The sequence below is a fragment of the Manis javanica genome, chromosome X (genome assembly GCF_040802235.1).
Source record: "Manis javanica isolate MJ-LG chromosome X, MJ_LKY, whole genome shotgun sequence".
NCBI lineage: Eukaryota > Metazoa > Chordata > Mammalia > Pholidota > Manidae > Manis > Manis javanica.
In genome coordinates, this window is record NC_133174.1 from 117,447,296 (window position 1) to 117,462,417 (window position 15,122).

The window sequence follows — 15,122 nt, forward strand, 5'->3', positions numbered from 1 at the left end:
TAATATTAAAATTGACTGATACTCCCTTTTCAGGAAGCAGTTGTAGAGTAATGGTAATTTGAAGTCAGACAAGTGTGTGTCAGGCATCAGGAGAGTCAGCCAGAGATGAAAAATTAGCCACAGAAGCGAAGAGGAGATCATTTAGAGTTAGTTATCAAATGCTTTATTGGAGCACATAGAATCAGCATGAAAGTGACCAGGTATATTGCCCCCTTTTGCAGATGGGCAAACTGAGGCAAAGCGCTCACTGTGTTACCTGTTTGGTGTGGCTATGCAGTTAAACCAAAACCAAGGGCAGTGTGCTTCATTCTTAAGTTCTCTGATGCCAGGCCCAAGCTCCTTCCTGCTTTGAACAAGGAGACAGAAATTAAAATGTCACTGTGTGGTAATGTCTTTTTAATTCTCTCTTTTTTTCTGGGATCTAGGAATTATACATAAAGGGAATGGAGAAAATATGTTCATTTCCCAGCAGCCCCCAGTCATAGCAACCATGATGGGTAACGGACACCAACGGAGTGTCGCCTGCACCAACTGCAATGGCCCCGCCCGCAACAACAAACTCTTCGCTCCTGTTGCTTTAGCTGCAGGCCCCGACGGTAGCGTGTATGTTGGCGACTTCAATTTTGTAAGGCGAATATTTCCCTCGGGAAACTCCGTTAGTATTTTGGAATTAAGGTAAGGCTCCTCTAATCTCTGTTTGCTGAACGGATAAGGTAACAGCAAGAATGAGATAATACAAAGAGACAAAGCATGGTACAAGTAGCAGAAAATACACTTGCCCACATTGTAGCACAGAGCTCAGATGCAGGCGTAGGGACAAAGGATATATGTTGTCAACAGGCCCACCTCTGCCACTTGAAGGAACCTTTGAGCACTGCTTTGGAGAATCAGGAAGTGTTGACATCCCTGTACGTGTGGCCTTCCCTGTGTGCACTGCCATCACTGACATGGATCTCAATACTTCCAAGTGCTCAGGTAAGTCACTCGGCCCCTGCTGGCCACTCGGAAAACTGATCAGAAAGATCTATTCCATTCTAACAGGTAGAGTTATTGCCAGATGCAAAAGGCTAAACTTTTTTTTTTCTCCAGGCTCAATCTTTTGAAGTGGTAACTTCATAAAAAAGAAAATGGAAGTCTGTGTTTGCATGGCATGATAAGGAAGAAAGAACTAGTTTTTTACTCTTAAAAGCTCTATCCTACAGGGGAAAAGAATGATTAAAGCATTCCTCTTCAGATTTTTTCCTTCTGTTCTAGGAATTTTGTTGAGCATACAATTTTGACACCTTTAGAAAGGAACTCATACTTTTTGGTATATTTCATCTTCTGAAATTATACAAAGATTATAACTAAATGAGTGATGGTTTCATCGGCTTTATCTCTCCCTTTCTGATGCTCTAAGGTACAAATATATGCCCATTAAGGCCACTCAACATACATGAAAAGTCTTGGGTCACTTTCACTGAACACTTATATGTTCACACAAGCCTGGAAATTTGAATGCATAAAGACATTCCTTGACATTTTTCAGATTCTTATGCTTGCTTTGGAATCTACCTCACTTTTCTCAGACTGTTAATCCTTTACACCTAGCTGGGGAAACCTAGTCCCAAGCCCCAATCCATTTTTCACATTAATTCACTCCAGTTTTAATACATTTCTTAATTATAATTCCAAATGCTGTCACAGAGAAGAAAGCTGTTAAGTCCCTTGGCTAATAAAAAAATAGACTGTAAAATTAAGATTTTATAAAGATAAAGCACATCTAGAGAGTCTAGACGGGTACTAATTCATACCACCCTGCCCTCATCAAGTGTTCATGTAGCTCAGGATGTCACACCTCACAGGGACTTGTCATTTCCAGCAGTATTTCTCTTTGGGCACCTACTTAGTGGAAAGTCAACAAGGAGGGCCAAGACAGGGGCATGCCTGGATTTGGAAGTGACTTAAGCAACCTTCTGCATTGTTTTCAAAATCCTAGGGATGTTCTGTCTACGTGCATCTGAACATGGATGCAGCATTGAACAACAATTCCTTCATCATCTGAATGTTTCATCAGGCAGATAGTGGCTGTCAGATAGAGACCTTGTTTGGCTGAAACCTTGCCTATAGCTAACCCTGTAAAGCTAACTCCTCAAAGGAAAAGCCATAGTGTTATCTTTAAGACCCCAAAAATATATGTAAGATAGTAATATTACTATAAAGAAAACCTAGCTAAGTTTAGTCCTTTCCTTTATAGTGTAAATGCAAATTTACCTAAGGTGGAGCAGTTGTCGTTCATTTATGAGATTCTATTTTGATGAAGAATCCTTAACAGTTGACAAATTTTGCATTTTAGTCCGAACTACCTTATGACCTTCAACACAAAGTTATTTGAAGAATAAACTAGAATAACTCAGACCCTAATTGCAAAGCAATTTCTCCATATAAATAAAAATTCATTTCTGACAGCTTGAAGTATTGTCCAATCCCTCTGCTGGTTCTTACTCCACAACAGTTCTCTCCCATTGTCATGGCTCCTCAAAGACACAGGCATGCACACACCCAGGCTCTCTCACATGGGCTGAGCCTCCTTTGCTGACATCCTTTAAAGCAGTTCTTCTTAACATTGTTTTTAAATTCTCAGACCCCTTTGATACTCTGTTGAAGTCCATGGGCCCTCTCCCCAGAAAGAAATACCTTCACACAAAATTGTACATGTGATTTCAGGGGCCACATATTTTCCCTCTCTCACTACATCCCCTGCCCTCCAGCAACCTACCCCTGTGGATGAAGCCCTTTCATAGACTCATGGTTAAGATTCCCTGCATTAGGTACAAGGAGAAAAAAAAATTTTCTTCCTTCTCTACTCTAACTCTCCTGTGATTGACCATCAGAGAAATAACCTGATGGAATATACATGATCATTTTGACCTAATTGACAGGCGACTCCCTAACTACTTGACTATAGTCAGAATCATCAAACCAGTTTATGTTAGCAAATAGTATCTGTCATGTTTACTCAGAAAGTAATAGAGTTCTTATTAGATGCACTTTTTTTCAAAGTATCTATCTTGATCAGGAGCCTATATACTGTGTACATTGTCTCCTTCACATATAATGGTGAATTTATATATTTACTTTGTAACTTTTCCAGATTTAAACTTCTTGGAAGAAATAAGTAGGTATAATAAGGCTTTGCTATCTTAAGAACCATAGTATTCATTGAATTCTACTGTATGTAGATAGAAACCTCATTTTGTACCATTTTTTGGTTGAAATCCATTAATTTAATTGCACACACAAACGCACACACACACACACACACACACTCCAGTGCATATTAGTCATTTTCTTTGGTTGAGTCATCTGTTTCCTTGGAAACAGAGACTAATACAGTCATTATGTTATTGCTTGCATTTAAAACTGTGAATGGAAGAGCAACATTGTCAATAGGTTATTACAGAAAGGGATTCTACATTTTCACTCTCTGTCAGGTTATTCATTACATAACTTAATTACTCTCTTCTTTACTTACCTATCTATACAACTGATTTCAAGTTACTATTGGAGCATCCTCTTACATGTCTTAAACAGTTCAACTTGCTTTATGATCCACAGATGTGTAGTTCTGAGCCCAAAGTTTGATGACATTTTGAGAGGACAGCCTGCTCCTAATGGATGCCCTTTGAGATTTCCTTCTTATCCATCCTCTTGTTCCACATTGGGCCACACTGAACAATTCCACATGCTCCTTGGCATTTCAAAAATTGGAAAACTATATTTTTCTTACCTCAACTCTACTGATCCAAACTGCGCCCAACTGAGTTTCTTTCATCTGATATCAAAAATAATTTCATTTTCATTGCTTTCAAGTCATTTATTTCCTCTAGCTGGTCCCCCATTGGCTAAACGGAGAGGGTAAGGAAAAGTCAGTTACATTATTATCATTAACAGTATACCAAGAGCAACAATATTATTTCATGTTATTTAAGTATATAGTACCCTTTGCCTGTTTACTGCAGATTTCATCCTCACATACGCATCTGCCTTCCAGTGGGAAATTGAGGTAATATAATAAAGAAGGGAAGTTTATAAGATCATACAATTAAGCCTAGGGGATAGTTTAGGTCTAGGTGTGTATGGGTTTGCTTCTTGTGTGAAAATTTTAGACACACACACATACATATTTCGATAACACAAAAGTGATATCACAGATTCATGAGCTTAGCATTAGAAGAGTTGATGGAGGTATCTGGTGTAACATAGTTGCCAACTACATCCCTGACAGTTGATCATCTCTACTTTGTCTGATCCCCTTGAATAACAGGAAACTTAAATACCTCTCTAGAACAGCCCATTGCACCTTCAGAGTGCTCTGTTGGAAAATTCTTCCTTATACTGAACCAAAATCTGCCTTCATGAAACATCCACTCAGTAATAGTAAATGTTAGCATCTTGAAGCAGCACAGAACCCACTTTTCACAAGTGTGAGGACAAATATCATAGGTTCCTGAGCTTTCTCTTCTTTGGTCTAAACATCCCCAAGTCCTTCAACTCTTTCTCATCAATTATGACCTTATTTCTTTTTATTCTGATTTTCAGTTTTCTAAGAATTTTCAGTTTTCTAAGACTAACAGGGGTAATTGTGTAAGTAAAAACAAGAGATACCATATCAAGTGCTCTGCAAGAACTCAAATATGAATATCCCCTTGCTTCTTCTCATCTTCTAATTTCACAAATCTTTTAGAAAGCCTATTAAGCATAACTGGAAATGATTTATTCTTTATAGAAACTTCATGCTGTTCTTGTTCAAGATGCTGTTATGCTCCAGATATTTATTCTGTTCTTCCTTTAAAAATGAAAGAAAAAAAAATAAGAGCCTGGCAAATGCTTCTTGGTACCTTGAGTAATTTGGACTTGACAAATGTCAATGTGATATGAAAATTTCCCTTGAGATTTTACTGTTTCTTTTACACTAATTAATATTTCCTACATTATTCCCAGGACTCAATTCCTGTCATTGACTGAGGATTGAGTAGAACTGGAATAGTACCCATTTAGGGGCAGTTAGCCTGCTGAGGGGCAATAGAACTTGTAGAGTACTCTGCTGAAGGCACAAATAGAACCTGGACTTTGAGAGTTCTGAAAATATCTGAGAAATGACCAAGAGCCGTCCTCTTGTCAGCAGCACTGGAGCTATAAATAGAGAAACACTACCTATAGATGAATAAGGTGGTTATCTCCCCAGTTTGATTTCATATATTAGCAGTGGCACTCACAGGCTCCATCCACCTCACCCAAAAACATCTTCACTGGCCTTCCATAGTGTCCCAAATCTCCACTCTAAGAAAAATTCTTTCTTCTTTGAAGAAAGAGTACCATGGAAAAACGAGCAGGAAGGGAAGTCCATTCTACGACATCACGTGTTTCTGGCTAGGTATAAAGAAGGAAGCTGAGAACAGCATGAAGAACAAATAAGGTGTGGCAGCTACCAAAGAGCCAGCCAGGCACTCACATGATGCCACGTCACTAGCCATCAATTCCAAAGTTGGCATATCCTCTTCCTCCATCTCCCACCTCACAAAAGCATAAAAAGAATAAGTCAAGCATTATGCTAAATAAAAGAAGCCAGACACAAAAAGATATGTGTTGTATGGCTTCATTTATATAAACTATCCAGAATACGCAAATCCATAGAGACAGACAGCGGATGAGTGGTTGACTAGGATTGAAGGACGGGGGGAATGGGGACTGACTACTAATGGGTATGGAGTTTCTTCATGAAATGCTGAAAATGTTCTAGAATTGGATGTTAGTGATGGTTGCACAACCTCCAAATGTCCTGAAAACTGCTGAATTGTACTTTTTAGAAGGGTGAATTTTATGGCATGTGAATTATATCTCAATAAATTTTTTTAATTAAAAAAGAATAGATGGGCCTTTTAATCATCTTGATCCTGAGAAAAATCAAAGATCAACTTGAAGACCCTAGCATCAGGAGCATTGCCTGCTCTTTAAAGATTTGCAGTTCCACCCCTTCCTCCTCCTCACACATGTCAAGCTTCAAGTCAGTCAGTTGCCAGGTGGCGATGGCCACTGATGGGCCCAGGCACTTGTGAAGAGCTCACACACTGGCACCTCAACATGTAGTCGGTTGCTAGCTAGACAAAAGACAAACTTTGGTCATGGCTGATTTCTAAGTCCTCAACTAAAAGTAACCCTGAGACAGAACAAGGTCAAACACTGGAAATAAATTCCATCATTTTCACTTCCTCCCTCTGTGACATTAATGGAGCTGTTCAGTATTATACAGGACATCTTTCCAAATTCACAGTGACATTATTGTCAGGATCAGAAGCAGCTGCAGGCAAGTCAAACCATGCCCCTCCCCACCCTGGGCCATCATTAAAGAAGTTCAAAACCCTTTGTAGCCAAACAAACAGTTCTGTACAATGAGAATCTGCTGTAGATGAAACCATGTTTCAAGGAGATCCTTCTAGTATTTTCACAACTAACCTTCCTTTAGGATGATCAACCATGTAACAGCAACTAAAGCAAGCCTCAGGCACAGGTATCTGGTAATTTAAAGACCACAAAAAGAAGCAAGCATCTAGAGGCAGTCTCAAAGAGGTTCAAATGACCAAGGCTAGGTTTCTAATTGAGCTCACTGTCCTGACCTTTTCACCTTTTGTCAGAACCAACCCTTTTGAGGCAGGCCAAGGAAATGGAAAAACCAGTGGATCCTGACCTGTGGCCCAACTAGTAAAATCCCACAAAGGTTCTCCTTAAGAAGAGTTGAATCAGTAGCAGGAGAGAGCTTCAAATGAAATCATTTTGTACTTTTTCTTCCTTCCTGACATTCTGAAGAATAAGAATATTTTCTCATTTAGATAAAAAGATTTGTTATCTTCATGCTTTTCAAAATGACATAAAGGGCCAGGTTTAAAAGGATTTTAAAATTAAAATGACTGTATTTCACAGATGATTATAGCCCTTTAATTCTGAGCAGACTTGACCCAAACTCAGGCCTGTACACAGACTGTGCCCCCTTTGTGAGAAACCCTATGCCAGGTCCCTAATGCCAGGCACATTCTGTCAGGACCTAAGAGAAAACCTTTTTACCTTCGATTTATTAAGGTTTTTAACATTGCTAAGTAATGTGCTAATGTGCACAAAGATGTCCCTGTCTTGTCTCCAAGATCATGTAAGTAGCTTAGGGCTGGATTTGGGATGCCTGTTGCCCACTAGACTTGATTAATGCAGAATGATTTTGCATTTTGTTAAGGTGGCTTTCAAAACAGAGTCGAGAATGGTCAGACCCTTTGCAGTGGCTACTTCTTCAAACCCTAGCCCAGTGGTTCTTAAACCTTATTCTGCATCAGAATCACCAGCTGAGTTTGTAAAAATGAACTTTCCAAGCCCCACTCCCACCTCAAGATTCTGAATCAGTACAACTGGGCAATGCCCCAGGGAATTGTACATGTGTAAGAACCCAAGTGATTCTGAGGAAGATGGTCCAGAGAGAACTTTTCGAAAAAAACTGCCTTACAGCTCTGCCCACCCACTGAGCTGGATATTCAATTGCCTTGACACTGTCATGGGAGGATAAGCCAGAAGGGACTGGGTCCACTTGGGCTTGCACGTCTAAGTGATCCTCATGGAGTTGCTCTAATAGTCACAAGCTGAGTTAGGAATAGGTGTGCCTGGTGAGATTTGGCTTGTTGAATGATACTGATGACTCTCTATTTGCTTTTACTTGCTACTCATGGATTCCTTGTGCACCTAGAAACAGAGATACCAGACATAGGTAAGCAAATCACACGGGCAGCTGCCTCATAAGAAGCCACCTCTTAATAATGTACCAACAGGGAAATTTTACTTCTTAAGTAATGTTAAAGACATAATGTGAAAGTGAATTTAGGAGTTACAACTCAGGTAAGTGTTTCCAAAAGAACGGCCCCGCTAAGTGGAGGATCAGATGGCATCAAAAAGAAAACAATATACATGGAAGCTGGCAGTTCAGCGCTTCATGGGAAAGCACAGCCTTAAGTCTCATTAAGTTTTCCTTAGGTGTGATCACAAATGAGTCTGTAAGTTCAAACAGATGTGATGTTTTCAAATTGCAGGTGAAGAGAGAGGTAGTACAACAAAATCTTCCTAGATCCAGAAATATGATCTAGGATCTAGCTGATGAGTACATTAAGAGCCAGTGACCCTGATGGCCTTCTTGAAGAAGATTTTTCCTTTTTCCTTTTATGTGACCTTATGGTTTACTATTTCTTCCCTCCAAAAAGAAAAAACAGGAAAACTTTTAACTGACCATTTACTGACAATGACACATAGTTCTGAAATTAATCACAATGAGTATTTCTATTCAATTTGTTTATGCATTACACTTGTCAAAACTGTTCTAAATTACCTGGAATTGCAAAGGAGAAAATTGAATTTGTTCACTTCCGAATGCCAATGGTCATCAAAATGGCACTGATGCGGTTTTTAATTTGGATTTCATTTGGGAGATGCCACTTCTAAATGCCAGTACACACGATCAGCCTTGCTACTTTGGCATAACTGATTCCTTAAGCAAATTAAGTTGGTTGTCAAATTGCTTACTGGTAAAGTGTTGCACAGTATTAATTATAAGCATTAATTGCCCGTTTAACAATCTATGTGATTTTAACTAGCATGAATGAACTGATCTTTGCTAAGTTGAAGGGCATTGCTTAAATGTAAAACTAACCAGGAGGTGACAAGAAGTCTAACACTGAAGTTATAAAAGAAATCTTCACATATCTCAAATTGCAATGTGCATTTGGACACAAGGGATTAGAACAAATTGGAATGTAGTCCAGTGGCTTTTCTTTCTCAGGTATGGCATGTTTTCAGAAAGTAGAAAGAAACCAATCTCAAAAGAGCCAAAGTGCACTTGGAAAATGGCATGAAATGGTCAGAAATCAGAAATTACTTATCAGTATAGAAGACCTTCCTGACTGGTGGCTGTCAAGAAAATAACATTAATCAGATTTGAATTTGGTGTCTTTGGCTCTTCCATTTTCTAAAGGCCGGTGCACGAACAGCCTAGCTGATCACAGTGGGATGTGTTGCTCAGTTAGAAGAAGGCAGGAACAGTGATTTTTTTTTTTCTTGGCCACCTTCAGAACAAGAGTATTCTGCAGGTATTTTGCACAGTCACATGTGATCTAATCTAATCGTAGTCCAGGCATGGGCTTGTTAGTGACCCTGAGCAAGCTCTCTATGTGTCTGGGTTTCCCCAGCTGAGATTTGAGGAGAATGATAATTCTAACCTCCCTCAGAAGCACATTGGGGATATTCAATAATAAATGAATGTAATGCATTCCAAAGTGCTTTTGTGCGAATAACATTTCTCTTGAAAAAAATAGCCTATGGACTTTTCCTAAACAAAATGTGATTAATCTGGCTAAGTTGAAACTTCCACAAACTGGCTACTAAGCTATTGGATGTTGTTTCAGGGGTTTGTGACCTCTTCTTTATTCTAGAAAGATTTAAGGGCACTGGAGAAATTTTCTTCTGAAGGCAAAAATTCAAAAATATGTGAAAACTTTTACTCACACCCCTATTTAAGCAGTCTTGCTACAAAGATGCCTTGTCTGATATGACTGCCAGATCAATTCTGGAGTCTGTTGGGGCCCTTTACGGTTTATTTACAGCAGCTGTCATGGTGGTTCCAGGGTGGAAGATGTCCCTGGAATCTACCGGATTTTCTTATTTGATGAAGGTAAGTAGAAAAAAATCAAGTATTCCAATTGGATCTGGTTTTTTTCTGATTAAAACTATAAACTGGGTCTCAAATCAGTATTTGCCAGCCTTTACTATACCAGAAGTAAATATGCTTAGGGGGCAAACACAATTACAAATACCGTCAGGAACAGGCCAGTCTTTAAGCGCATCTCATTCTGATAATTTTCCTCTCCCTTCCATTTTGCTTGGCTAAGCATCCAAGTTAGTTTTGTGGCCTGCAGTTCAGATTAGTTCAGCATTTACTGAACATCAACCCTGTCAGACAGACACTCTGTTGGCACTGAGGGTAGAGATGAATGTGATTCCTGCCTACAAAGAGTTCACAGTATAGTTGGAGAGAGAGATGTGTGAAAAATAAATAATGCTTACATCCTGCACTCAGATCTTGGTTTTTAAAACCATTCTCCAAAAAAGGTACCAGAGGTCCATGGAGAAATGGCTCATTCTAGTACTGGCACAGGGATGACACACAATGAGCCTGGAGAGCATCTTGTAGTTCCAGAAAGAAAGACCTCAAAAAACAAAACACTCCACATTGATGAGTCTATGCCAGGGGGGCACATAGCCAACAAAAGAGCCCCCAATGAATATAGCTAAAACAACTTGAGCAACAGAATTAAGTAGTGTTGGATTTTAATGCACTATATAAAACAAAAATCCATGAGTCCATACTGATATAAATAAATGATTGAATTTATAAATAAATGGAGAAGAGATAACACTCTCATGCAGAAGGATTCCAAACAACTTCTGTAGATACTCCATGTTCAACAAGATGGAGTATAACTCCCTTCTCCTTTAATGTTGCCTTTGTGGAGCAACTTCCTTCCAAAGAGTACAATATGGAAAGTGGAAGAGAAAGAGTAGTTTTACAGTGGAGAAACATGACAAACACTACCTCAGCCATGCAGTCAAGGTCAACATCAACAGTGATAAGTCACATCGATAGTATGCTCCCTTGATTTGATTTAATGAGAATGGCACCTGACCCCTGTGGTCTTCTTCCTGCAAACCTATACCCCTGTCTAACTATGAGGAAAAACATCAGACACTTCCCAGTAGAGCGCATTCTACAGAATACCTGACCAATACTCCTTACAACTGTTAAGGTCATCAGAAACAAGGAAAGTCTGAGAAACTGTTACAGCCTAGAGGAGCCTACGGAGACATAAGGACTAAATATAATTTGGCATCCTAGATGGAATCCTGGAATGGAAAAAGGACATCAGATAAACTAAGGAAATCGGAATAAAGTGTGGACTTTAGTTAATCATTTTTTTAAATAATGCTGATGCAGTGTGATAGGTGCTGTTAGGTAATGTGTTCTGGCTCATCTCTCTCCCTCTCTACTTCTCTGGTTGCGACACATGGATTTATGCCAGTCATAACCTGTTTACCAATCTAACTCCTCCACTAGACTATGGGGCACGCAAGTAGGTCTTCAGACCATGGCACAGTTTCTAGGCACATTATTTTCACTTTAATACTTTTTAATGAATTAATGAACAAACACACAGTACAGAAATGGTACCAACAAGGAGTTCAGGGAGACATGGAAGGTCCTTAGACTAATGACAGTGGACATTAAAGAGAAGTAGGCAGATTGTTTTCTGGATATAGGGAATGATGGGAAGAAGGAGGCATAAAGGATGACCTCTGGTTTCTGGCTTAGTTACGTGGGTTTGAGGCAGAGTTCTGGGCAGCGAACCACATTAAAGATAAGGAAGACAAGGTTGCTGTCCTCCAGGTCTCATGGTTTATTGGGGGATACAAATACAAAAAATATATATGATATGTAATTGCCAAAATAAAGGCAAGCATAGTGCAAATAACCAAGCCTGGAGATTTCAGGAAGACTTTCTTCAGGAAATGATGGCCTGAGTAAAGCCTTAGAAGGCATGTGAGAATTTATAAAGTGAAGAAAGGCTTTTGTAATACAAGGAATGTTTAAGGGCTTTAGAGTTTTTAAAGATGGGAGCCTAATGATCAGAAAAACCCTGGAGGCAGTGTGAGGAAAAATGGATTTAAGATTTCAAAAGCACCTCCTATGGTCAGGAGTATAGAAAATATTCCAGTCTACAGATAATGAGAATAGAGCTAATGCAATGGCAGGAGGAGGAGAAGAGAATGGTTCTGAAAGGTAGTTTTCAGGCACAATTGCATATATAGAGAGAAATGGAGGGAATAAGGGTTAGACTTGCACATTTGGGGTTTCAGTGATGTCAGTAGTACATGAACCTTAAGTTCAATCAAAATAGCCCTAAAACCAAAGTTACTGCAGCCATCAAAACAATGAAATTAGGAAAAACCAAAATTAATGAATAAATTCAAGTCATGTGTGCAGATAAAAATAACTTGTACAAGAGATCCCACCGGCATATGTAATTGAAGAGTTTCAGGAATACCAACATCCAATCCAGGTAACTCCAATGTCACCTTTAGAAGGTATGGCTGATTGTGATTATAACCAAAAAAAGGCCAAATATAATCAGTTCTATTATGTCTTGAAAGAAGGAAAAATGGATTAGGGAAGTGTAGTGTTCCACTAAACAAAAAGGAAGCTTCCAGAGAAAAACTCTGGCAATGTATCTCCAGCACAGTCCATCTTTGTACATGACTTTGAATTTACAATAGGACCTGGGAGGATGGTAATGGCCCCCAAGTGAGGCAGGAAGCCAAGAAGAGAAGTAGGCTTTTGAAGGCTGGGAAAGGCAGGAAGAGAACAACTTCCCTTTTGGGGTTTGTTGAGTTTGAGGTGACTGTGAGACATCCAGGTAGGCATCTAGTAGGTAGTTGGAGAACTGGGCACAAAAGGTATGTATGAGAAAAATGATCTCCAGGGATTTTCTCTCTTCTGCTTCTCTCTCTACCCCCAAATATATGTTATGAAAATATTACCATCACTACAGGTTAGCAGTACCCATTGGACTTTTTAAAATACCCAGACCCACTACTAGAAAAACAACCAAGTATGCATCTCCTTGGTACATAATAAGGAAGATACATTAATTCTTTCTTTTAAGAGAATTTTCCACTTGTGACAGAAGGCAGACATAGCGCATAATGAACAAATAGCTTTGAATAACTTTACTTTTCTCTTCTTTAGCACAAGTCCTGCTCACAAATACTATCTGGCTATGGACCCTATGTCCGAATCACTGTATCTATCAGACACCAATACTCGAAAAATCTACAAGTTGAAATCTCTTATGGAGACAAAAGATCTGTCCAAGAATTTTGAAGTGGTGGCGGGAACAGGTGATCAGTGCCTTCCATTTGACCAGAGTCACTGTGGAGATGGTGGGAAAGCATCGGAAGCTTCACTGAACAGCCCTCGAGGTAAAAAAAAAAAAAATCCTTTGGTCATCTAAAGATTTCATTTGACTTTACAAAATCCTAAGACTCTTGCCACACTGTAGTCCATCTATCTCAATATGCCGCTGACAGACATTGTCTCTGAAGTCTATCCCAGAAGATAGGCACAGTCAGGATTAGTTTTTAGCCAAAATGTATTCGTATAGTCATAACTTTTTAAAATACTGAAATGCTCTTCCCTGGTTAATAAATAATTATTGCCCAGTGCCGTCTGCATGCCTCCCTGACATCCCAGCCTCTCCCCAGGGACCACTTCCTGGAAACCCCCACAGTCCAACAGTTAAAGAGTTAACTCCTGGCCCAGCAAAGAGCCTCAAGGACACAGGCTTTAGCACCATGGCCTGCACTCATTGGTATCAGGTCTTGTCCCATCTTCTACCACTGTTAATTATGGTGAATATCTCAGACTCAAGATATTCCTGGCTTTTGCTTACCAACCAATCTTTAATGAACCTTTCTTCCATTGATTTATCTAAATCATTCTTAGAGCTATTTACATTTTCAATGTATATCACCCCAAGATAAAAAATTCCTTTTTCTTTACCATCTAAGGAAACTCAGCCTTACTTTTATTTAGCCTCAATTTACTTCTCAATCTTTAAAAGCCAAATCTCTATTCTATTGCCTGGGATTGGTGATTAAGTCTGACTTCTCCCAATCAACTTCATGATCATATTGATTGGGCCATATTCCCATGTTAGGTCAGTAAGCTGAAGGATAGTCAACTTTAAAGTCTGTCATTAGACATCATCCTTAATAATTTAATCATTCTTCTCTGTTCCTTCTCTAAGATGTGTGTGTTGTGTACTTTTATTTTTTTTATTAAGTAATCATTTTCATGGGTTTTAAGACAGCAATGTGGTCTTTTTAAACTATTGCACAAATAAAACATATTTGTTGCAGAAAGATTAGAAAAGTGAGAATGCCAAAAATATTTTTAAAGCCACCTATAATCCCAGAAAACCGCTGTTAACGTTTTAGTGTATATCCTTCTAGACCTTTTTCTATGCATATCATATTTTATTCTCAACTAATGGAATCATATTATAGAATGCTATTCTCTAATCTGCTTTTCACATTTGATGTATTATGAACATCTTTCTATGCCAAAAAGATGTAGTGAGTTCAATGTGTTTAATGTACTTAATGTGTCAGATGGTCACTTATTATTTCAAATATTAAGAAGTTACTCTTTAGGCATTTGACATTTGCCACATAGGAATTAAATTCCAACTACAATCCAAGTTTAAAGTCTTCCCTTTCTTCAAGGCCATATTCAAGTCCTATGTCTTTTATGAAACCCCTCTGGCTAACCCAGCCCATTAAATCTGACTTTCCTTAACAGTGTCTACCCTACCCAATTACCACTTGATTATGTATTTTCCTTCTTTTACTTTCCAGTTCTTCCATGAATGGGAGTTTTTTATTACCCAAGTAAGCTGCTTGAGCTGAGAAACAACATCTAATATTTCTTTTACTCTTCCCCACCCCTCCCCAGCAATATCTTGCACAGTGTGGGATCCACTTGCATGCTTATTATGTAATTGATCAATTAGGTAATTCTTATCTATACCAAGTATTCCTAAAAGGGACTTCAGTGCTTAAAAAGGATGACATTTTTTTCCCTTAGGGAACATAAGCCCCCCACGTATCATCAAAGAGTCTTTTTTTTAATTTCTTCTCTTGTGCCAGCTCTTGTTCCTTACACATAGTAGGTCCACAATAAATATTTGATGAGTGAGTACATAACTCAAGTGCAACATAGAATTAACTCCTTTTACAAGGAAATACATCAGGCTGGGTTCCACCTTTTACACAGGTTTGAAACTCTTGCAGGTATTATAATGATTTCTGCATAAGAAATAGGAAGGAATCAAGCTTGTATTGTGCCTGAAATTGACATCTTCCTGAGTTGCTGCTGGTAAAAAAACCAGTCATCTCACCTACCACATTCAACCTGCCACATAAAGGATGAATATCTCGGCTTT

At 38.9% G+C, this 15,122-nt stretch overlaps 1 protein-coding gene across 3 annotated transcripts in view; it reads left to right on the top strand.

The window, feature by feature from the left end:
* The window catches only part of TENM1 (teneurin transmembrane protein 1), a 751,017-nt gene that overhangs the window by 642,875 nt on the left and 93,020 nt on the right, over window positions 1-15,122 (top strand). For all 3 annotated transcript variants that reach the window (XM_037015442.2, XM_037015435.2, XM_037015446.2), the window contains exons 22-24: window positions 426-675; window positions 7,766-7,786; window positions 12,866-13,098. In XM_037015442.2, coding sequence (XP_036871337.1) covers window positions 426-675; window positions 7,766-7,786; window positions 12,866-13,098 — 504 coding nt within the window. The remainder of the gene's footprint in view (window positions 1-425; window positions 676-7,765; window positions 7,787-12,865; window positions 13,099-15,122) is intronic.